The 24,286-nt window shown below is 33.5% G+C and overlaps 1 protein-coding gene across 3 annotated transcripts in view; it reads left to right on the top strand.

The window, feature by feature from the left end:
* LOC123534298 (neuroglobin-1-like) overlaps positions 1-24,286 on the top strand; it is a 111,410-nt gene that overhangs the window by 61,592 nt on the left and 25,532 nt on the right. The window contains exon 1 of one of the 3 annotated variants that reach the window (XM_045316495.2): positions 20,945-21,372. The exons of the other annotated variants lie outside the window; for them this stretch is intronic. Coding sequence (XP_045172430.2) covers positions 21,161-21,372 — 212 coding nt within the window. The 5' untranslated portion in view covers positions 20,945-21,160. Of the gene's footprint in view, positions 1-20,944; positions 21,373-24,286 lie in introns of those variants that run through there. 3 annotated transcript variants of the gene reach the window in all.

Raw genomic sequence — 24,286 nt, 5'->3', positions numbered from 1 at the left:
TGCTTTAGAGCATGTAAATATGTACTTCATACGATTATTACAGAAATATTGCTGCATACATTTCCAGTTAATCTCATACAGTGTTGATGTAAATGTAAATCTTACGTCAAGCATTATATTTTTGAATTAACACTTAGATTAGTATCAAAAAGAAATTTGAAAGAAAATGCTACACTTTTGATTGGCTACAATTTTTCATAGAATAATACTTGTGTGTGATGTTAAAAGGGATACTTGTTCACCAGTACCAGATTTGAAAACCTTGTCTGTAATCATTTAATTAACGTAATCAAATTCATTAATTCATCTTCTTTGTTATCATTTATCTTACTCAAATTCACAGATCCATCTGATAAATATTTTTCAAGCAAAACAAATATTACTCATGAACCTGTCTTAACTGCCTCCTACATTAAACAACCACTTGCATTAAACGGTCCGTCAGCTTGCATACTAAATCGACTTTTTGTTCTATTTTCAACTTGGCTCCCTCGGCCTCGCTATTTCAAACAAGTTTGACTGTAATTATTTAAAGTGTCAAGCATGAGTTTTCAAAATAAAATCAGGAACAGGTGTACTTTCAATCTTTTATTTATATGAAGCTCCGAGGTAGTACGATGATCATTTTGTAAGCGAAATATCTATAACAGTTGCAAATATCATTATTGTAGTTTAAAAGGCTTATCAATCGGAACATAATGTGTTCAGAGCAGACATGATTTATCTTTATTTGTTAAAAACGTAAAATTCAGCCCTTCTAATTTCGATAAAAAAACAAAAACAGATAGTTCAGTCTTTGTAGTTTAACAGATTTTATCTTGACCACTACCCTCTGCCACACTGAAAAGCTAGTGTACCATGGCTATAGAATTTCATCACTCATTTGTTGAAACTTAAGTGTATAAATGAGCCGTGCCATGGGAAAACCAACATAATGGGTATGCGACCAGCATGGATCCAGACCAGCCTGCGCATCCGCGCAGTCTGGTCAGGCTCCATGCTGTTCGCTTTTAAAGCCTATTGGAATTGGAGAAACTGTTAGCGAACAGCATGGAGCCTGACCAGACTGCGCGGATGCGCAGGCTGGTCTGGATCCATGCTGGTCGCAAACCCACTATGTTGGTTTTCCCATGGCACGGCTCAAATGTATTTTTGCCGTACTAAGCATCGCTTTACAACAATGTTGCAATACTTCAGTTATCATAGCATCCCTCCAAACCAGAACCCCTGAATACCGGAAAACCCCTAAAACTGAACGAATTTGGTCTCCCGAAATTTGGTTTTTCCTATTCCATTAGAAAAATACTCCTGTTAACCGGAACCCCTCTATTTATCAACAAAATTATTACCCTAAAAAAAAAACAATTTTAAAATACAATCTTAATTTTGGCACTTTCTTTTTACCATAATTACAAAAACATATTCTGTTTGGTAATATATGATCATAAAATATTTAATGGTGTTGTTTCATACAGTAACTAAACAAAATCAGGATTTTCAATGAATTAGGTTGCTTGGTAACAGAATAACTATTCCTAATATAGCACACAATATATGGAAAAAACCCGTTTAAACCGAAAACCCCTCTAAACCGAACATTAAAACTAGTCCAGAGGCTGCTCGGTTTAGAAGGGCCCGCAGTCTATGAGATTTCTTCTCTACAAACCACCTTACATCATTATCTACATTAACTGTATTGTTCAATTATTCCATTGACGTTAGATTTACAAGAGTTAGATTTATTTGCTCGTTTGTATTATAAATAATGTTGCATAATAAGGCACTCATTGTGTTGTCTCATTATATGCAGGTCTTCTTTTACACGGAAGCCAGTCTTCGGTTTGATTGAAATGCTATTGTAAAGACACGAGAATGTCAAATATGACATTGTTAAGTCATGGTATTGAAGAAACATGACATTTCATCATTTGAGCGCATATTTATTAAGTCAGTCCTTAATTGTCATAGGCGAAAAATGAGAACAACCGTCTAGACAAAATCTTTGGTGGTCAAACGCTGATTAAAAAGCGGCATTCTGGATACAATCTTTTGTGGTCAGACACTAATAATGTAGCAACAAGGCGAATGATTGACATAGGCATCCTCTAGACGCTTCAGGCCGATGTTAGATATCACATTAAAACGTCCAAGAGAAAATGATTGCATTTTCTACAATGTTTTGTGTAACATTCGCGTTATTTTTAAGATATTTTGATAAAACTTATTCTGACATTATCTTCAAGGTTACAAAGGCCAGAGTAAAACCTAAAAGGCGTCAGAGCCTCTTCAGAACTTACGAAACATCATTTAGCGAAAGACAAGTCCTTCTTAATTAGCGCATTGTCAATTTAGAACATTTAACAGAAATGTATGATAATAAACTGTCCAGGTAATAAGTAAGATCAAACGTCATCAATGTTAAATCTCACATAATTTGACAAGGTATTTTTACGAGTATTGTTCTTTCTACCGTTATGTATATACACATCTTGAGTAGCTAGATATACAAATGCAATTACAATTCTAAATGTAAATACGGTACAGTTTTGTTAAGCAATATAATAAAAGTTTGTTTTACAATCATATTAAGCAAATTCACTACAGAATTTAGGGATGATACGCCCCCGGAACCATCCCCCACCCTGACTTCGTTTCTGTCTGTACAATATAAAGCTGAATCCACGTAAATTTCTGCTCACGCCGTTTGCACAACATCAATAATAATTACTAATACCAGGGCATGGGATGTAATATTCTAATGCCTTTTGGAATTTTTCTGCTCGTTTTCCCTAGCACATGCACAAGTATTTGGGTGAAATTTAATAGCACAACACTTAATCTGGCTTCCCAAGCATAATTATATATTCGATATAACTTGTACAGCAGTGAATATATTAAAAAAAATTCTTTGTTTCCGGTAACATACTAAAAATATTAGGGTAGGTAGGTCGGAAAAAATGTTTTTTTTTTTATTAAGGGAGACTTTTCGGAAATTATTTTTGTGTCAAAAAATGAATACAAATAATGGGGTTATGTCTTTAGAGCATCAGGAAGTTGATTTCTAACATTACTGACTGTGGTTAAAGCATAAAAACTGCAGTTTGGCAACTTTTTGTCAAAAAGTTGAAAACATTATTCTCCAAGTCCATAAAAGCATTTAGGGTCGTGCCAAGAATTTAGGGTAGGTCGGGATACCGGAAACAAAGAATATTTTTACGTCCTATGAAATTGAAAGCTTGAAAAGGTGTTCTCAATTTATGCTCGCTTCAGTCGCCGATCAAGATTACATAACACTTATCCTGGCAACAAACCAATAAGACCCTTCTCATTATTAAAGGAACTGAATACTCCAATGCAAATAAAAGCTAGAAGCATGAAAATACAGTTAACATTTACGAAACAAAATTAAACTTACAACAATCCAAACATAACAGTCTGGACACGTCCGTCTGCCATTCCCAAAATACATTTAATCGACTCATTTCATTTTACCCTTTTAAACTGGCCAATAATTTGTAGGTATACGTGTGTTTTAACGGATAATAAATTAGGACAGACTTGTAAAATGGTGTATTTCGTGTTACTTTTAAAAGAGATATAAATTGATAAGATTAGCTTTGTTTTCAAGATGAGAGACCTGTTTCGAATCATATACTTTATATTGCATTAGTAAATATTTCCGTGTGGGAGTGAGTCTATTCCCTGGTTGAACACGTGCAGAATTAGCTACTAAAAGGTGCATGTACTGTATATCAAAATGGCAGAAAGATCCAACTATTTGTGTGTAAATCGCAAAACTCATCTTGTATTTGACTTCGTGTATGATATTTAAAAGCCATACGATCTTCTTATTCCCTTTAAGATGAACAGTTATGCTGCTGAAGTTATCAAAATGTAATATTAAAATACAATACCCGATTCCTTTTGTCGATCAGAATCTATACAATACCTATAGCACATGGAAATCATAGAAAACTGATATAAATTTAACTGATGCCTATCTTTATATGTTTACGCAACATTATCTAAATGAATTTAATTAGTGCGTCTGCGCTCTTCCAATATGTCTATTGTTCTTGCTTATAAGTAAGTAGTATTGCTAATAACTCACAAGAATTCATTTTGAAAATAATGTCGTAAATAAAATGCCATTCCTAATTCACTTTGGTCCAATATATAAAATTCATCCAGTATTAGCTTTGATACAATTTAATTATATAAAGCATCCATAAGAAGCTTTGAGGCAATATAAACAATAAAAATCCCATCAAATTATGGCTTTGGGACAATATAAAGTATTACATCCGATAGAAAGAGGTAATGGTATGATCGGGACAATTATCGTAAACAATCATAAAGTTCTACTCATAGCGTAGACTGGAATATTGCAATCAGAAAAGAGAGGAACGTTAATCAGCTTACAGTTCAATCCGTTATCTCTTTATGAAAATTGGCGGATTTCATTATGTCAGAAAATTAGAATTTTCGAATTCATCTTTTTTTCGTAGTAATCTTTTACATTGAATGTAGATTAATTGTTCCAACCACACGCTGTCAGGTAAGAATAGCTTACATCCCTTGATTTAGTTTCTAAACACTAATTCAACATCTCTCGAACACTGGCTGACCTAAACATAGTTATTGTTCTTCTACATTCGCTTTTGAGCTATTTGAGAGAACAAATACATTTATAAAACACTACATTCACACTTAGATAAGATATCCATAGCTGGAGTTTTTTTTAATCAAATTTTACATAAGGGAATTATTAACCCGATATGGAATATGTCGAGTCCGTATGCAATGTCTCTTAACTAGTAGCATTACCGTCAGTAGTAGAGGACAAGACAAACACATTTATTATATACCTGTATAAATTCTGTCAAAAAAAAAACAAACCAGCTTTCATTTCACAAGGAAATACGAACAGGCTGAAAATATCCTGTATTGTACCTTCCAAAATCCCGTATTGTACCTTCCGTATTGTATGTTGCCGAAATCGTGGTTCAAGCATTTGTCAAAATGAACACCGTTTAAGCAACAAAAAAACAAACAAACAAAAAACAAAAACAAACAAACCCAAAACAGCAGAGCTTCAAGCTTTTTACGCTGTAGATTTGGAGCCATAAAATATGGGGGTCTCTGTGACACATTTGTAAGACTTATATACACGGGCAATGAGCGTTTAGAGTGATTTTGATTTTCTGAACAACAAACCGAGCATGGAATATTTCAGGTACCGTCAAGTAAAGAATGTAGTTAGATTTAATTAAACGGTGATTAATCAACTCCTTATGCTGCTATGATATAACATGCAATAAAAAATTATCGGCATACTAGTATTTCACAATGTTTTCACATGTGCATAGGTTAAAGCCCCACTGGGACCAGAATTTGTTTTTCCTATATTTCTTTTTATTCTAGAAAGTTTTTACTTTTTCAAGATTTATTATTGAGTTATTGTATAAAAGTTAAAAGATTTCATTTTATAGGTGATTTCTTGCTGTTTAAAGTGAATTGATATATGAAATAGAAGGGTGCAGAGTTTGACATCTTTAAAAATACTGAGCTACATGCGGTAAAAATTACCTATTTTGCCTTTACTCTTAAGATTACATATTTTGGAAGAAATGTAGGTAGGATTTACTTCAGTCTGCCCCAAGATTATTTTTGAAATGAAGTGAGCAAATTTAAAACAGGCCCACAGGACTCGATCTTAATTTTTCAATGTTGGATTTAGAAATTTGTCTCATTAAATCCTTTTACTTGAGGCATACTAGAACAAAATGATAATCACAGTTTTCTATTTTGTGTTTTACAATAGAATGCAACCAAGAAGAATAATAGCAGACTCGGTTTGACTGATTCTGTTCATGAGAGGTAACTGGTTTTGAACATTTGAAATATTCACCATTAGGTGGGTCATACCTTAAGTGTTTCTAGAGTGCTAGAGTTAGTGGAACACTAGACACCGTTGGCTTTATTATGAAACAGACAATTCAAAACATATTATCTGAAGAGGAAAGTTGCCTAATTAAAATGTTGGTATATGTTCGTAGTGAAAATAGTCTGCACAGAGTGGGATTCCGGTATCTCTATTTCTAGAGTTAGTGGAACACTAGACACCGTTGGCTTTATTAGAAACAGAAATTCAAAATCACATTATCTGAATGGACAATAGATGCCCAAAATATAAAATGTTGTTCATAAGGTTCGTTGAATTGAAATATTTTCACATAGGTGGGTCTCCTAAGGTTTCTCATTCTAGAGTTAGTGGAACACTAGACACCGTTGACTTTATTATGAAACAGACAATTCAAAACATATTATCTGAAGAGGAAAGTTGCCTAATTAAAATGTTGGTATATGTTCGTAGTGAAAATAGTCTGCACAGAGTGGGATTCCGGTATCTCTATTTCTAGAAATAGTGGAACACTAGACACCATTGGCTTTATTATGAAACAGACAATTCAAAATATATCATCTGAAGAGGAAAGTTGCCTAATTAAAATGTTTGTATCTGTTCGTAGTAAAAATAGTCTAAACAGAGTGGGATACTGATATCTCTATTTTACTCAAAGATGGTTTTCTGTGTAAAGGTCTGTTTGTTTTTGCATAAAAATTGAATTGATATTAACCAAACGGTTGTTCCTAAAAGTCATGACATGTCATAATGATCCTTTTCCAATCTGATAATAAGGATTTGAAAACAGACATTAGAAGATAAACGGTAAGGATAGATTAAGTCTAGAATTGATAACAAAAACATATATAAAGAAACTCAGGCACGATGTCATTGTTCTGATGTTGAAAAGGTTTCGGAAATAATACAGCTTAATGTTAAGAGTGTCAGATTTAAAAAAGATAATAGATAAGGGTAGATTTCTCGGAAGCACAGAGCACCACAAACACAGCCTCAGAGCCATGTATTTGCAAAGAAGGCCCACAACAACAAAATAGCTGTAACAGAAAAAATATTTAAGACGGGTTGCTTCAAACCTAACTTCAACATGACGCATGGTTTTCAAATCTTTATCAGATAGGCAAAGTGATCATTATGAAATTTCATGACATTTTGGTTAGTTTTTTATGCTAAAACAAGGTTGCAATGTAGTGTCGGGTTTTTGAAAGAGCGATCCTTTTTCTTTGATAGAAACACATGGCGTTGCTTCAATCTAAGCATTTTCACTTAGTTTCAAATTGCATTCCAGAGCGGCTTGTCTTACGCCAGTCAAAACTATTATCTGCTGCCATAATGCGAATGACTGACACAGGCATTGGATTTCATCTCTTCCGTAATACCAACATACCTGCATGTTTTCATGAATCATGCCCTTGCGCCATGTTGAAGTTAGGTTTTGATAATGTATACTTTGATGCCAAGAACGGGTTAACTGGAAACTACGTTTGCGCCATTTATTCTTTTTTTTTTCGGAATACATGTATTTGCGCATTCTAAAGCACAGTGATCAGTTATAGAAGTATGTAAAGCCTGGGGAAAATACCAGCCAAAATTGTAATTTCAAGTAAATTTATACTAGTAAAAAGCAAAGGCATTTATTTGCCACGAGTAAAAAATATACATTCTAATATGCTTGCCTCTGCTAAAACACTCTTACGCTAGAATGACGTCACATTAACGTGCGGTGACGTCAAAGTTTTTGTTGCGACCAAGGAAGAGCGCTTCTATATTTTATCTATTGTTTTAGATTAAGGGCATATTAGAATCGAAATAATTTATAGCACACGCGTGTTTTAACACTATTTATACACTCGGGTGGTGATACGTCGTTCAAATAATTTCACGAGGGCTGCGCCCTCGTGAAATTATTACGCCCGACGTATAACCATCCATCGTGCATAAATAGTGTTAAAGCACTCTTTTGCTAAAAATTATTTCTTAATTCCAGTACATACAGTTACAACGTTAATGGATTCGCACGAACGTAGGGTTTTTGTTCATATTTCAAAGATTTTTATCTTTATGTTTTATGTGTTGTAAAATGTTTATATTTACTGTAAAAATAAAATCAGTTAAAATGTTCTCGTTCATAATGTACGCGCAGGTAATATGTTGAACTCGATTCCTTAAAAGTAACAAAATGAAACATTGCTTTTTATCATAATGTCCAATCATGATAAGCGGTCACTATAACTTCAATGGATATCGCATAAAGTAGGTTACAGTCTGTATCTTATACATTCAGTGACCAGAAATCATAGAGTGGCTAAAACTGTCAGAGGAAATAATTATTTTTTATCAAAACATTATTTACTGTTTTTTTTCATAGTTGTTGCTTCATTCATGAGAGATGGATATATCAATATGTGAATTCATAATAACGAGACAAACATGGACGCTCAAATATCACCTTCGTCTGGTTACCTGTCGTTTTTATAGGGGACATGAGCTGGCTGTAAAGGCCGCATTTTGTGTTGTCAAGATAAATCGAAAGATCTGCCCTATCCTAAATCATGTAACCTTGCGAATTTGCAAAAGCTGTTCTACTTAAGACTTTTTGCTGATATTTATTTTGTTTCATTTGTTAAAGATGGGTAAGGCTAAAAGTAGTTTTTTTTTTTTTAGTTTCTTGACATATGATAACATATATCAGTCTCATCCTGTTCCAACGTATACGCTGCAAGGTACTTAAAACATACAAAAAAATGCTAACAAACTAAATCAGTAAAGATTTCCTAAGTGTTCTATCTTGATAAATTTCATTATTTCAGTGATACAAGAGACTATACGTGCATATACCCCAAATATATAAATTTAGTTTGTCGGTACAAGGAAACCAGATTTTATTATAGAAATATATCCATTCTAACAGAAAATGGAATGGTTTCATTTAAAGAACAGGGGGAAATCTGAAATGAACGAAATTTATAGGGTAACTGAAATTGAAATGCAAGAGAAAAAAACATCCAAAGAAACAAGGACATATTTCCACAACTGGTTTATAAACTACTTCATCTGTACAGTATATTTACACCTATATCATTTACACCTTTCAAGTTAAGATTTTTATCAAGACGAGCATTGAGAGGAAACAAGAAAAAATTGATTCTGCAAATCTTTTTTAGAACAACACCTTTCCTACTGTTAAAAAGATGCCAGTTAAAAATACCGGATATCAGAATAACTGTGCCCGTAATCATGAAACAGAATTGAATTCCCGGATTTATCTGGAATAGATCAGACAACTGCATATGATAGTGAATTTTATTTTAACGTTATAATCATAAACTTACAATTTGGAATCAGGAGATTAAGTGTAAATTACATTTTCAGTCATTTCATATTTGATGCGGATTCAAAGAAAACAATCGGCAGCTGATGTTCTGATATTACAAAAGAACGAAAGTCAGCTGGTTTTTTTTCTAAATATTTTAGATGTGTAAATTAACAACTTTCCTAGTTTCAATTATCTTTTGTCGTAGCGAATTGATAATTCTAGAAGTAAGTTAAGAGATTCTTTAAGAATCATTGAAACAGTTAACGGACATAACATATAATATTTTTGCCTGACTCGGGGATTTGCTCACAAATTTCTATTTTATTGAATATGTGGTATGGCTACTTTTCTGTGGTACGGTCTATTGGGTTTAGTTACAAGGAGTTATACAATGGTTCGCAACCAGAGTGGTAGTTTTAAAGTATTGTCAGGATGAATACCACTGGCTGTCGTTAGTTTGTTCAATTTATTGTAATTAACTCAGAATAGCCCAGCCAGAAAGCTTAATTTAATAAGATCAACTCAGTTTGATTTGAATAACTAATTAAGAATGAAAGAAGTAACACCAGGTTAGTTTGATAAAATTGTATTAAGTCAACAGTTAAGTCTACACACAAGATGGTAAGGTGAAGTTGTGAAACAATGCAAAGTTATTCTGAACAAGTGCCAGCGAGGTTTGTAAAATGTGATTTTGAATTGCAATAACAGACACTGACTCTATAATAGTACAAAGTATGAACAGATTGCAAACAGCTAACACGAAAGGCCACCCTAACATGATTGCTGACTGAAACCTAATTTAAACCTCGAATGTACTTAAATTGAAGTATTACGGGAAAAGTAAAATATGTTCCTAACTAAACTTGAGCGATTCTGATCCTTTACCGTATTTAAGACTGTTATTAAATTTAGACTGTTATTTACCTAAATTATAAGATCTGTCAAATAATAGCAGTTTGTGCTCAAGGGAATCAGTCGCCTGGAGGGCAGCTCATAGGTCTAACAGTCAGGTCCCACTAGGAGACAAGCAACAAAGGATCCTTATATAAAGTTGAAGAAGAGCTGTAAGAGTAAACTTACAAACTCCTACTCCAGCTTGAACTCGAAAGAGTTGGTTAAAAAAATAATTGTTTAATTTCAAAGATGATTAATCTCTTTCCCTAAGATCTAAACAATTAATTAAATGTCTATTATTTTCAGAAAAGATTGCTAGAATAAAATTAATGATTTATTCTAAAATACCTTGGTTTTCCAAAGGATTTCCTTTTTCCTAAAATATGTTTTTGAGAAGAGTGGACCAGAATATCTTGACTGCTGTCGAAACCCCACTTATATACACTCAAATGAGGCAAAAATCCAACTAGCCAATCAGAATGATTCAGATTGGACTGACCCAATCTAAAGGCTTATCAGGTTTACACATAAAAAGTATTAAAGTAATTAAAAGTTCCCACGAGGCCAAAATTATCAAAACTAATATGATATCTGCACACACATATACAATGGTTAAAAGAAAATGACTAAAAATAAATCAGTAAATCATAAACCAAAACCAATAAACAACAGTGTCCCCTAATTATAGTGGACAAAGCCAATAGATGGACTCTGGCTATTTTAGATGTAGGTAAGTCAGGGATTAGTGCTTACAATAAACTTACTTAACCGTAAAAGTACCCTTTTAAAACTTTTAACTATTAATTTTACTAGTAACACTTAGCTTTGTCATATCTCATTAAACTGAACAAATGGCATTCAGTTTAGTTTTTGCATGTATTTAATCCAAAATAGCGAGCAAATAAGAGATTTTCAAAGCATGAATTATGTCGTAACATGAAAGTTTTCAGCATTAAAGCTAAATATCTGGTCACTTAAGCACTTAAACATAATGTACTATATGATTGTAAAAGAATAACAGTCAGTTTTTCTTTCGTCTGAATCTCCGTTTTGTCGCTTTGTGTTTCCATACGAAAGATGATACGATGTTGTCATGACATGATATTAGTGAGATGTTGTCAGTACATAATATCGTCATTATTTGACCGTATTTACATAGTCCTTTCCCTGTTTTCTAAAATTTTAGCAAATGTGAATTTGTTTTTTTAGAATATCCTGTAAGACATTTATTAGAGACATGACACTAGTATGAATTTCAACAAAGCAAAATAGTTACACTGGCATCTTGCACACATGTCGGGTCAATGTAAATGTTATATCCTTTCCGCAGCCTTAACGTAATAAAACGTATTAGCGTCTGATGGCCCTTTCACGCTTCCGTAGAAAGAACATTTATTACACGAAATTTATTTTGAAAATGTTTCTGAAATGTCTCCCCAATAGCACAAAAAACAAAGTCCACGCGCATACATTTAGACGGGGTGACCGCTGCGCGTGACCCTGAGTATCTACGAATCAAAATACGGCTTTCGTTTTCAAGTTTAGCATTTCTACTTTCATTTTCTTTAGTTCTGGAAATAGCTGAAGGTCAAGTGACGTCATTTTCTGTGTTGTCAAAAACATATATAATATTATGCCTGGCGAGATTGCATAAATATGTGCTGGCCGCCCTAAGGATATGGAAACTACATGCATTTTCTTTGCCTCATTGTACGTGCAATTCTTCAGATGTTTTGGCAAAACATTATATTTATTCTCTTTGTAATATTTGAATTATCTTTCAGCGCAAGAGGTTACTATTTCGTCAGTATAATTTACAGTGCAATCATAGTATAATGATGTTTTGCCAACATGTCATTAACATGGTCTTCCATATCCGCATCACACTACGTGAGAATATTCATAGACAAAGATGTTGCCCAATAATGTTTTTGTTTATATAATATCACATTTCTAAGCGTTAATTGACTGAGTCTGGCAATCCAAAGTAGAACAATGGAAAATTGTTATTTCCTATCTTAGTGTGCCAATTACATTATGCAGTTATTTATCATGCATTTCATGTCATTTTTGAGCCGCCAGCTGCTTAAGCGATCTTAGAGACTACTTAGTGTTGCCAAAAATATTCAAACCAAAGTCATTGGTAAACATCTCATACAGCTCTTCAATTGTTTTATTTAAATGGTCATTAATTCCTAGTTAACGAAAACTAATATAATAGCAGCTAACTGACTGTAGGTAATTCATGTAACTGTCAATGACTTGTAACTGTAGTATATTTTTAGCTCGTCTGATGTTCGAAAAAATTCTACGAGGTATTGTGGTCACTTGATCGGTGGCGTCGGTGTCACCGATGGTTAATTGTTTTGTTTAGGTCCACCTTTTCTCAAAAACTGTAAAAGCTACAGCTTTTAAACTTTGTACACTTGTTTATCATAATCAGATGACTATGTAGGCTAAGAACCATAACTCTGATATGCATTTTGTCAGAATTATGGCCCTTTTTGTACTTAGAAAATTTGAGTTTCGTTGTTAACATTTTTGTTTAGGTCACATTTTTTCAAAAACTGTTAGAGCTACAGATTTTAAACTTTGCAACTATCATTATTAGGGGACTAAATAGGCTAAGAACCATACCTCTAACCTGCATTTTGTAGGAATTATGGCCCTTTTTGTACTTAGAAAATCTGTATATCTCTTTCTTACTTACTGTCCAGAACTTGGTACTCGCAGGCAGTGGTCTTGTTTAATACTTCTATTAACGAGTACAAATTTATATAAAATTAGCTTTTTGTCAAGATTAGAGTTCTATTTCGATTCATATACATTGTACTTAAAATATTTGATGAATAAATATTTCCGTGTGAGATTTGACCTTATACTGAGTAAATATGTGAAGAAATAAGTACATGGCATTGCTTTAACTATTTGGTTATCTGCTTGTCTTTGAGGCGATAAATATGCATTTACAATTATTACGCTTACGAGTAGAATGGTATAAGGTGTGAGTGATGTCCTATCACTGAATTAAGCGAGATTCTAGCAGACAGATAAATGGAATGGCAATCCAAGTGGCCCAAAATGACTGGTAAACAAAACAATACTGAGTCACATTGACACAGTTTATGACATACTTAACTGATTATTTTTTGAAATTATCAAGTGTTCACGTCTGGTAAGAACCTTTTAAAACACATCTAGACGGACTCATATTATGGAGTATTTCTACACCCTTCACTATAAGCTGGTTCCGTGCATACAACTCCGAATTATTCGAAATATTTTATCAGTTGGCCTTTTATGCCCCTCGAACTGGCAGAGGACTTGCAAATAGAACAGACTTATCAACAATACATACAATCCTGTTTACAAACTATCCAGACTCTCATTGCTTGTCGCAATTATAAGTAATTGTGGTATTAAGATCTTGGTTTCATAACAAGATGGTGCAATTGATTTACCGTTGGAATACGGTAGCACATCTGCAAAGAAGTATTAAAATACAAGTGAGGAAAGTCGAAAAGCAAATTTCCATGTAATGTTCTATAATCTTATTTCATCTTTGAAGGAAGAAAGGCTTTACATAAGTAATTAGTTCCTTCCATAAAAAATCAGAGAGCGTTAAAAGATGCTAAGCGAATATTTACACAACTTTGAAAAACTAGTAATACAAAATGTAGGCTTAAATTAATAGTCTGGCGGCATGCTGTTTAAGTAATTTGTGGAAACAATTTGCGTTTAAGTGTTGAAAGCGTTAATACTACAATCTTAATGATAGGGATGCATACAAAATTATTAAATTAAGTTGCAGAAAATTGTTAATAAAACGACATTTGCAGCTTATAATCAACAAAGTTTTGAAACATTTGCCCTTAAATTGAAGTTGTTTACCAAATTTTGTGAAGGACATTTCCCTGGTTTGTAATTGTAGGTTATTAGATTTGTATCGAGAAATATACACGAATTCTGCAGGGGAAATACTGCGCGACTTTAGGAGCGCAATATTATTTCGCTAAAGTACGAGTGCATATTTCTAGATGCAAATCTAATAATCTTTTTATTACATACACATACCACACTTGTTTGATTTAACATTTTTATTCCTTCCTTTTTGTGACAACATATACAATGTACATATACAGAAAATATACAAAACATTCTAAGAAAGTTAAAAGGGTTGGACCACAAGTTCATATAACATTAGTAGTTCGGTCCGTCCCCGAAGGTATATTTAAAGGAAAATTTTATATTATAGATTGCATTGTGTTCTTATAAAAATGACAAAATGTAATTGGAAGAGAACAAAGTTAAGCGAAATGAATAACAACAATGTTGGAGAAGAAGTAGAATGATTTAACTGTAGAAATTAAAAGAAAGCTAGATAGATGGTAATATAAGAAAAGAGAGAGTCCAGAGTGTTCCAAGGGTCGTAACTTGATGTGTGGGGTACAACTACGTTAAGTTTATATACTAAAGTAATACGGCAGCAATCAGATTTCTTAATGAAAACGATTTGTATGTTTGAGATATTTTTGTACTTCTAAAAATATTAGTGAATTTTCTTCTTCTTTATCTCCAAACAAAAGAGTACGCGTATTCAGTGGATGAAAGATACGTGTGGCGTTAAAAAGTTGTATTCTTTGTAAAGCATAATGTCTACATTTAAAGAGAAAATGTTCGGCATCTTCAGTATCGTGACCACAATGATCACACTTGTAATCATTGCATAAATAATATAAATTTGTTCTTTAGCCTGAGTAAAACTGAAAATATAGTCGTTAAAGAACTTATAAACGTGACGGAATACATGACACTGACGTCATAAATAACGTGTCGTCAGTCACCCGATATGAAACTGGAACGTCAATATGGGAAAATATTGACGTTTCAGGTTCCGCTGATACAAATAACATACGGGTATTCTTTATAGATGTTAAGATAATTATACTCGATTTTGTATGTGCTTGTTTTTCCGGTATATTTAATATTCCACTTCTTGCTGTTAGTATTAGGAGTTCTTTTATAACTTTTAGGTAAATGTAAAAACTGTCATAAACCTTGCGTTTAAGTATTTTCCGTCATACCCCACCATATTCTCAAAACTACAATTTGTCTGAACACGGATTATGTATTGGAAACTTCTATCATTTAGCAAAACAGAACGAAATAGATAACGAAAATAATCATTCCAGGAGGTTACTTGATTTATTTATGACATTACTCTTTGAAGCTAGACGAACATGCATAAACACAGGTTACTTTACTAAAATGTAAAACATTGATTACTGATTGGAAATGGTCTATATGTTCGGGATTATGTTAAACCAGAATTTGCCTCGTTTATAATTAATGTAACCCTGTAATCTATAAAACTATTTCACAGAAAGTTCCTAACGATACTTTAGTAAGAACAATAGCTTGACAATAAATGTTAGATCTACCAACATTACCTTGTTTGTGTCTATTTATCTAATTCTGTCATTTTGAGTGTGTGTGTGATATGGTACTTTAACCGTTAATCTGAACGAATAATTACGCTTTCGTACGTATTGACATATTTCATTATAACTGATGCATAAATGAGCCGCGCCATGAGAAAACAAACATAGTGGGTTTGCGACCAGCATGGATCCAGACCAGCCTGCGCATCCGCGAAGTCTGGTCAGGATCCATGCTGTTCGCTTTCAAAGCCTATTGGAAGTAGAGAAGCTTTTAGCGAACAATATGGATCCTGACCAGACTGCGCGGATGCGCAGGCTGGTCTGGATCCATACTGGTCGCAAACCCACTATGTTGGTTTTCTCATGGCACGGCTCAAATATGCTTTAGGTAAGAGCTTCTGTGCTAGCTGGTTTTATGACGTTGTTTTGCAGGTTTGTGTCAGTAACCCTGCATTAAACATAAAATATATAAAATAACAAGCTTTAATTTTAATGACGCTTGAAAATGTATTATGTTCAAATGTATTATGATGCACTTTTTTCTTCACTTAATTTTAAACTATCTGTTTGACATTGTAAGAATGATGAAGTTACCAAGGCCGGCTTATTGTTTTGGTATATGGTCATTGAACCGGCATATATTTATGACATGCTGGTATTCAAATCATGATAACATATCATCCCACTGTTGAATCAGCTCCTTATTCCATATCATGTTTTGTACACATGCAGATTTTTTATGAGACTGCAAATATGAACACTGCATGCATTTGCAGCATCTTAATATGATTATAGTAGAGGATAACTGATGCATGCACATTCCTATCACACATATGTTTGTGAATCTTGTAATCGCTCTAGTTTGAATAAATATCAAAATAAAATGCCGAAGAGAAAACACCTGTTTTTCGTCTTATCCATTATTCATACACCTCTTTAGATTGTTGATAAAATTTGTTTACTTCTTTATTAGCTCACCTGTCACAAAGTGACAAGGTGAGCTTTTGTGATCGCGCAGCGTCCGTCGTCCGTGCGTTCGTACGTGCGTGCGTCCGTAAAGTTTTGATTGTGACCACTCTGGAGGTCACATTTTTCATGGGATCTTTATGAAAGTTGGTCAGAATATTCATCTTGTTGATATCTAGGTCAAGTTCGAAACTGGGTCACATGCAGTCCAAAACTAGGTCAGTAGGTCTAAAAGTAGAAAAACCTTGTGACCTCTCTAGAGGCCATACTTTTCAATGGATCTTCATGAAAATTGGTCAGAATATTTACCTTGATGATATCTAGGTTAGGTTTGAAACTGGGTCATGTGCCGTCAAAAAATTAGGTCAGTAGGTCAAATAATAGAAAAACCTTGTGACCTCTCTAGAGGCCATACTTTTCAATGGATCTTCATGAAAATTGGTCTGAATGTTCATCTTGATGATATCTAGGTCAAGTTTGAAACTGGGTCACGTGTGGTCAAAAACTAGGACAGTAGGTATAAAAATAGAAAAACCTTGTGACCTCTCTAGAGGCCATATTTTTCATGAGATCTTCATGAAAATTGGTGAGAATCTATGAAAATTGATGATTTCTATGTCAAATTCAAAACTGGGTCACATGACGTCAAAAACTAGGTCACTATGTCAAATAATAGAAAAAAAGACGTCATACTCAATTCAAAACTGGGTCATGTTGGGACAGGTGAGCGATTCAGGACCATCATGGTCCTCTTGTATCATTATGGGTTGCATATCCGCCAGTGCTTGCGTCGCCACATGCCTATCTTTAAAAAATATCAGATACAGCGTCGCCAAATGCCTATCATTAAAAAACATCAGATACAGCGTCGCCACATGCCTATCTTTAAAAAACATCAGATACAGCGTCGCCACATGCCTATCTTTAAAAAACATACAGATACAAACGTCGCCACATGCTATCTTTTAAAAATATCAGATTACAGCGTCGCAAATGCCTATCATTAAATAACATCAGATACAGCGTCGCACATCCTATCTTTAAAAAACATCAATACAGCGTCGCCACATGCCTATCTTTAAAAAACATCAGATACAGCGTCGCCACATGCCTATCTTTAAAAAACATCAGATACAGCGTAAATGCAATCAATGTCGTACTAACGACAATATCAGCCAGTTTTCGTGCTTCTATACTTTGGCAGATTTAAGTAGAAAATGGTCTTCTAGACACGACAATAAATAATTGCTATACACCATAGTACAAAGTACACTTAATTGTAGCTTTTGCAATTTATCTACACTACGTACAATTGCTTCTACCAGCGCTCTCGCAAAAATATTTCAAATTCATATATGATTCCGACATTCTCTGGTTTTTAAAGGGAAAAATGCGCAATACTTACACCCGAGGAATGCCGAACTGCCTAACGAGAATTCTTAATCATACGGACATTTACAAATGTCATTATGGTTCCACAACATTAACTCGCATGTTTTGTAATCGTTTATCATTATTTCAACTGTCTGTCTATATTTCACAGCTTAAAACACAGTGATGTTTTTTTTCTTATTATTTTCCGGGTTTTTTTTTGTGTGTTGCTGCATTATTTACCGGTTTCAACTCCTGATTGTTGTTTTGCCATAAACTGTTTTCCTTTGTTTGTTTGTTTTGTCCTCAGTTTTCTGTAAATGTTTTACATTGTCTATGATATTTGTAGATATTACATACACAATGTTGTAGAGTGCGTTCTTGATCGAAGCATTACATATGTTCTTAGTTTTTGTTTTGCAAAGCTCAAATGAAGGAAAATGGTTTACGTATTTTTAGTAAAAACTGTTTCAATTGAGCAATTAAAAGTGCAAACATATTGTTTTATTGTTCATGCCACTGTCATGCCCAGCATATCTATGAAATTCGTGGATCCGTCCATCATTCTGTACTCTTTAATATTTATTGTCAAATAGACTCATAAAGATTGAACTATTTTTACATAGCTTGTATGGAATGAATTTAGACTAATTCCTAGCCTATAATATTTTTTTTTATTTTTAATATTGTGGAAAGAGCCAGACTGCGCGGATGCGCAGGCTGGTCTGAATCCATGCTGGTCGCAAACGCACTATGTTGGTTTTCTCATGGCGTGGCTCATTTAAAGGGAACATACCAAAACTGATGTCATTCGAAAAAAGATTGACTGTATAGAAGTCGCAATTTGACCGCGATGGTTGACCTTAGGCTGATAATTCATATCGATTATTTCATTGTAGAAATCAAGGGTGCTTAGGATAGCCGTGTATATTTATATGGAATTAGTTTGTAAACAGTGCAGTATCAAAGTATATAATATATACTTACATTTGATCAGTTAAAACTTTCCAATACACTAATTTATATTTACACAAATTTATATTTTCTTTTTCTCGTGCAGCTCGTGTTTAACATACTCTCCTTTTCAATATTACTTTGCAACTTTGTCCCATATTACAATCAGTTCTTTGAGAAAATCTCTAAAATAGACTGGTATATTATTATTATTATTATTATTATTATTATACCAGATTTATATAGAGCCCTTTTCATGATCAATTTCACGTGCAAAGGCCCTTTACATAGTTCAAATGCAGCCACACAGGGCGCATAATTCATCCTCTACTAGCACAGACACAGAGCGATCTAACCAGAGCGACAGAGCGAGACAAAGCCCCTGCAACAGAGAGATCAGAAATCAGATTCAGGCTTGTCTGGCTAACTTAGCCTAGTTCGTTGCGAATAGACAGCCTGGTTCTTTAACGTGCCCAGTGTATAGCACTGATACACGCAAGGATTGCCTGGGTTCCTGACCAGTACACCTCTAGTTGGGTGGGAAACACTGAAAAGCGTTTCTGAAAATTCCAGAGTAGCTGCCGGGGATCGAACCCCCGGCCTCAGGATTGGAAGGCCAGTGTGCAAACCACCTATGCGACTATTTCGAAAATAAAAGAAAAAATTCAAAAGTTAAAATTTTGTGACAAATTCTTCATTGTCACTCTAGTGGCTAGTCTAAGAATGAACTGTATGCGCCTTTATATAAGCGTGTGCATTTGAACTGTAAAAGTGTTAAAAATAAACGTACTGATCTTGTATTGAGAGGCAGATTTTGCTTTAACTAGCAAAGGTTAGCAATTATATATTTTAGATATGTGCGCTTACAGAATAAGATCAAACCTGTAATAACATTTGAGCCGCGCCATGAGAAAACCACATAGTGCGTTTGCGACCAGCATGGATCCGGACCAGCCTGTGCATCCGCGCAGTCTGGTCAGGATCCATGCTGCTCGCTTTCAAAGCCTATTGCAATTAGAGAAACCATTAGCGAACAGCATGGATCCTGACCAGACTGCGTGGATGCACAGGCTGGTCTGGATCCATGCTGGTCGCAAACGCACTATGTTGGTTTTCTCATGGCGTGGCTCATTTAAAGGGAACATACCAAAACTGATGTCATTCGAAAAAAGATTGACTGTATAGTAGTCGCAACTTGACCGCAATGGTTGACCTTAGGCTGATTATTCATATAGATTATTTCATTGTAGAAATCAAGGGTGCTTAGTATAGCCGTGTATATTTATATGGAATTAGTTTGTAAACAGTGCAGTATCAAAGTATATAATATATACTTACATTTGATCAGTTAAAACTTTCCAATACACTAATTTATATTTACACAAATTTATATTTTCTTTTTCTCGTGCAGCTCGTGTTTAACATACACTCCTTTTCAATATTAGGTTGTGCCTTATTATGTATTATAATACAAAGGTCATCCATCCGGGTCAAGTTGCGTCCACTATACTATATACTCTAAAGCAAACAAAAATTTGTCGTTTAATATATCATTTTCATTTTTTTATGTTTTATGTTCTGTTTGAAATAATTAAAAATATGTAATGATTAATTTTAAATCTAAAATAGATTAAATATTTTATCCACTATATCAAATTGGTAGAAATGGTACTTTTTCGATTTATCAAAGGAAAAAAAAAACACCTTATTACATTCTTGAAATTAATACTCGTGGTTTTAATAACGCAGATCTTTAATGCGAAATTTCCGTATTTCTTAGGAATGAAACAATTAGATTATAATAAACACTTTACGCCGAGAATATTCATTACCCGGATGCTGTCATTGAAGGAATTTTGCGCAGCGATTGGCAGACAAGTATTTGCAGAATTATAGCGAATGGTAACAGAAACAGTAGAAATATGAATGAAAATAGATGTAAACAATGGTACCAAAAGCATATATAAAAAGGCAGACGCTTGAACTAAACTGTTTTTATAGGCACGGATATTGTTAAGTGCGTTACTAGCAGGAGAATACTAGTAAATGAATATATGAGACACAGAATATCTTTCACTGGTCTCAGTCTATTATATAAGAGTAGTAATATTAGAATTAACAAGAAATATTAATGAAAACTATAAAGTACGGTGAAATTGTTAACTACTGATTTATCATTTATTTTTGCTAGTAGTACTGGAAGTTAAAATAAATAAAGTACTTTAGTACTAGTACCAGCTATATTATCAGGGAAAATGTAAATCACATTAAAGTCGTGTGTCTGTAGTTGAGTAAATGAGCAATGGAAGTAAAATAATTTGTTTGATAGAAGAGTTAGTGAAACATAGAGAAATGGGTAATAAATTAGTAACTTGTGATTTATCTTTGCCACATAAAAGCAAACATTTGCATATGTGTTTGACGCGAGATCAGATTTACCTTGTACAATCGTCGTGGGATCTTATTAGTTCTGACCTTCCAAGACTTGGACTTATTATCTATCTCAGGTAACTTTTTACAATATAAAAATCGTTTTGATTTTACGTTACAGTATTCTTTTTTTTCTTCAAATAATTGTCTATTAATTTTTAAAATTCTATGCTGAGTGAATGACAGATAAATAAAAATCTTTGAAGAATTCGAAAACGTGTATCTCACCTGTTATTGATTAACGTGCACACTTTATGTATTTTGCTTGTAAGATATATCTGCATTATGAAAATCATTGAACATTTTGAAAACACGTGTTTGAGATAGTCACCTGTGTTGTGGCTTTCTTGCACTCGTAATGTTTTGCTTGCGTGTTCATAACTGATTGCATAATGTTTTCATGTTTGTGATACAGGAAATTGCATAAAATTTCTCAAGGGTGTATTTCTTCCTTAGAAAAAATTCAAAAGGTAAATACTACATTCGGCCAAAATTGAAAACAATAACCTCGAACACTAACCACCCCATCTGTTTGACATTTATGTTGCTTTTTACGGCGCAGTCCATTACAAAAGCCGAGCAACTTTTCCAATGTCTGCGAGTTTTTTTTTTCGTAATTGGATACAAGAAAATAATTGTCCCAGTACATTTCTTTATATGCTTGTCATATCCTTTGGTTTCGTTGTTTTTGGTGGGTTTTTTTGTAGATGTTAGTATTCAACACATCCATGCATTGCACTGATGTAGATATTCATTATTTAGGTTAGGCTGCATTCTTTGAATGTTCCTGTCCTTATTGAATTGTTTTTCTTTTCGTTTTTGTTCATATTGTCGATATAGGCAATATCAGCACTTTGAATGGCGATTATTGGCAAAGTCATACGATCAGAAACACTATATTACACCCTGTGGTTTATCGAGTTCCTTTATTAACATTTATGTCTGGAGGGGAATACTGTACAACTTGCATTACATTTTGTATGAGACCGCCTGTAGGAAAGCCGGAATGCGGTCACGCAAGTGATCTCTTATTAAAACTGAAATGTGCTCTCGTAATGCAAGTGGTCTTGTAAGAGGGGTGTTCTCTCAAGCAATATAAACAAAAACATTTAAGATCGGCCATCAGTCAGTTGCTTTGGCAGTATCTAAAATAAACGCAGACAGACGTTTTTAATTTAGTGTTTTTAGATATAATATTGTTCATGGCAATAAAAATTCTATCCAGTCACAAGATTTATTTAATTTGTAACAAAGTCATTTTTGAAAGGTCGCAAAAATAATCGTAAAATGTTTTTTTAGAATTGATATTAAAGCAAAGAACGTTATACAACAAAAACAAAATGACGTCATTTTCACGCCATATTTAAACAGAGTATTTAATATTTGTATGGCATTAATCATATTTTTATAGAAAAGCCTGTATTCTTATGTTTAATAGCAAATTAAAAAAGCTTTCAATATGTGTGTTTAACTACTTTAAAAAAAAATTGGTAATGTTATGTTTTAGAAATTTGGATGTGTTAGTAATAACAAAGAACTGCTTAAGATACTCGCAAAATCATAAATGGTGTATTTATTATTCAGCTGTTGTGGACAGCGTATGTCAGGAATTGGGTATTTCGTTTGTATTTATGACTCGTAGGGGTTTTATAGGTACATGTTATGAAGACTATTAAGTAACAACAACTGACCATCATGATTTTTCAGGTAGATGCGTAACACAAACTACGACATGATTTTCTCTGTGCCACAATTGAAAACATTTTCATTAAAAATTGTTATTTCTTTTTAATTTTCTATAAAAACAAAGAAATATTGTAGAACACAGAATCGCTTGATACCGTCAAGCTTAGAGTATAAATAAGTCTATCTTCGATGAAAAGTTAAGTGTGTATTAATGCTAATATCATATTACCTGCAATTAAAAAAGTATCAGATCCGCGCACTTATATTTCTATGGAGTCATCGTCTCTAGAAAACTGTCCAATCCTAATGAATGTATTCAAATGTGTGTTTTTTTTTTTGTTACAACCTCTGTTAAGTATTAAAACAAATTAGTCACTGCTGACTTTGATATTCATGAAAAAAATGTTTTCATTTCTTCGTGATAAGGAGTATTACGATCTTTTACTTTTTATTTGCCTTGTGATGTCAAGTAATCTAATAATTATAACGTTTATTTCTTTCTGTTGTCTTCTCAGAAAACCTTATTTTCTCTAGGCCCATCTCAGATGTGAGAGATATTTTTGTAAAAATTTTCAGAATAAGCTATTAAAACGGATTTTTATAGCAGGAGTCATATGACTGATGCCAGTCTACTAGATTGACACCTAAACTAGTCTTCAAACTCCTCTGTTTGGATGTTCTAGTACGCTTATTTCTGTATTTTGTTACAATTCGATCTCATATTTTAAATATCTGTAAAAGGGAAATGGGTGGGGTATCTAGAATGAATTCTTATTTTCTCTAGGCCCATCTCAGATGTGAGAGATATTTTTGTAAAAGTTTTCAGAAAGAGCTATTAAAACGGATTTTTATAGCAGGAGTCATATGACTGATGCCAGTCTACTAGATTGACAACTAAACTAGTCTTCAAACTCCTCTGTTTGGATGTTCTAGTACGCTTATTTCTGTATTTTGTTACAATTCGATCTCATATTTTAAATATCTGTAAAAGGGAAATGGGTGGGGTATCTAGAATGAATTCTTATTTTCTCTAGGCCCATCTCAGATGTGAGAGATATTTTTGTAAAAGTTTTCAGAAAGAGCTATTAAAACGGATTTTTATAGCAGGAGTCATATGACTGATGCCAGTCTACTAGATTGACAACTAAACTAGTCTTCAAACTCCTCTGTTTGGATGTTCTAGTACGCTTATTTCTGTATTTTGTTACAATTCGATCTCATATTTTAAATATCTGTAAAATGGAAATGGGTGGGATATCAAAAATGAGTTCTAATTAGCAATCACATTGACGTCTAGAAATTCAG

The sequence above is a fragment of the Mercenaria mercenaria genome, chromosome 1, assembly GCF_021730395.1.
Source record: "Mercenaria mercenaria strain notata chromosome 1, MADL_Memer_1, whole genome shotgun sequence".
NCBI classification, from domain to species: domain Eukaryota; kingdom Metazoa; phylum Mollusca; class Bivalvia; order Venerida; family Veneridae; genus Mercenaria; species Mercenaria mercenaria.
The sequence above is the reverse complement of the archived record's forward strand: the minus strand, read 5'-3'. Positions and strand labels throughout refer to the sequence as shown.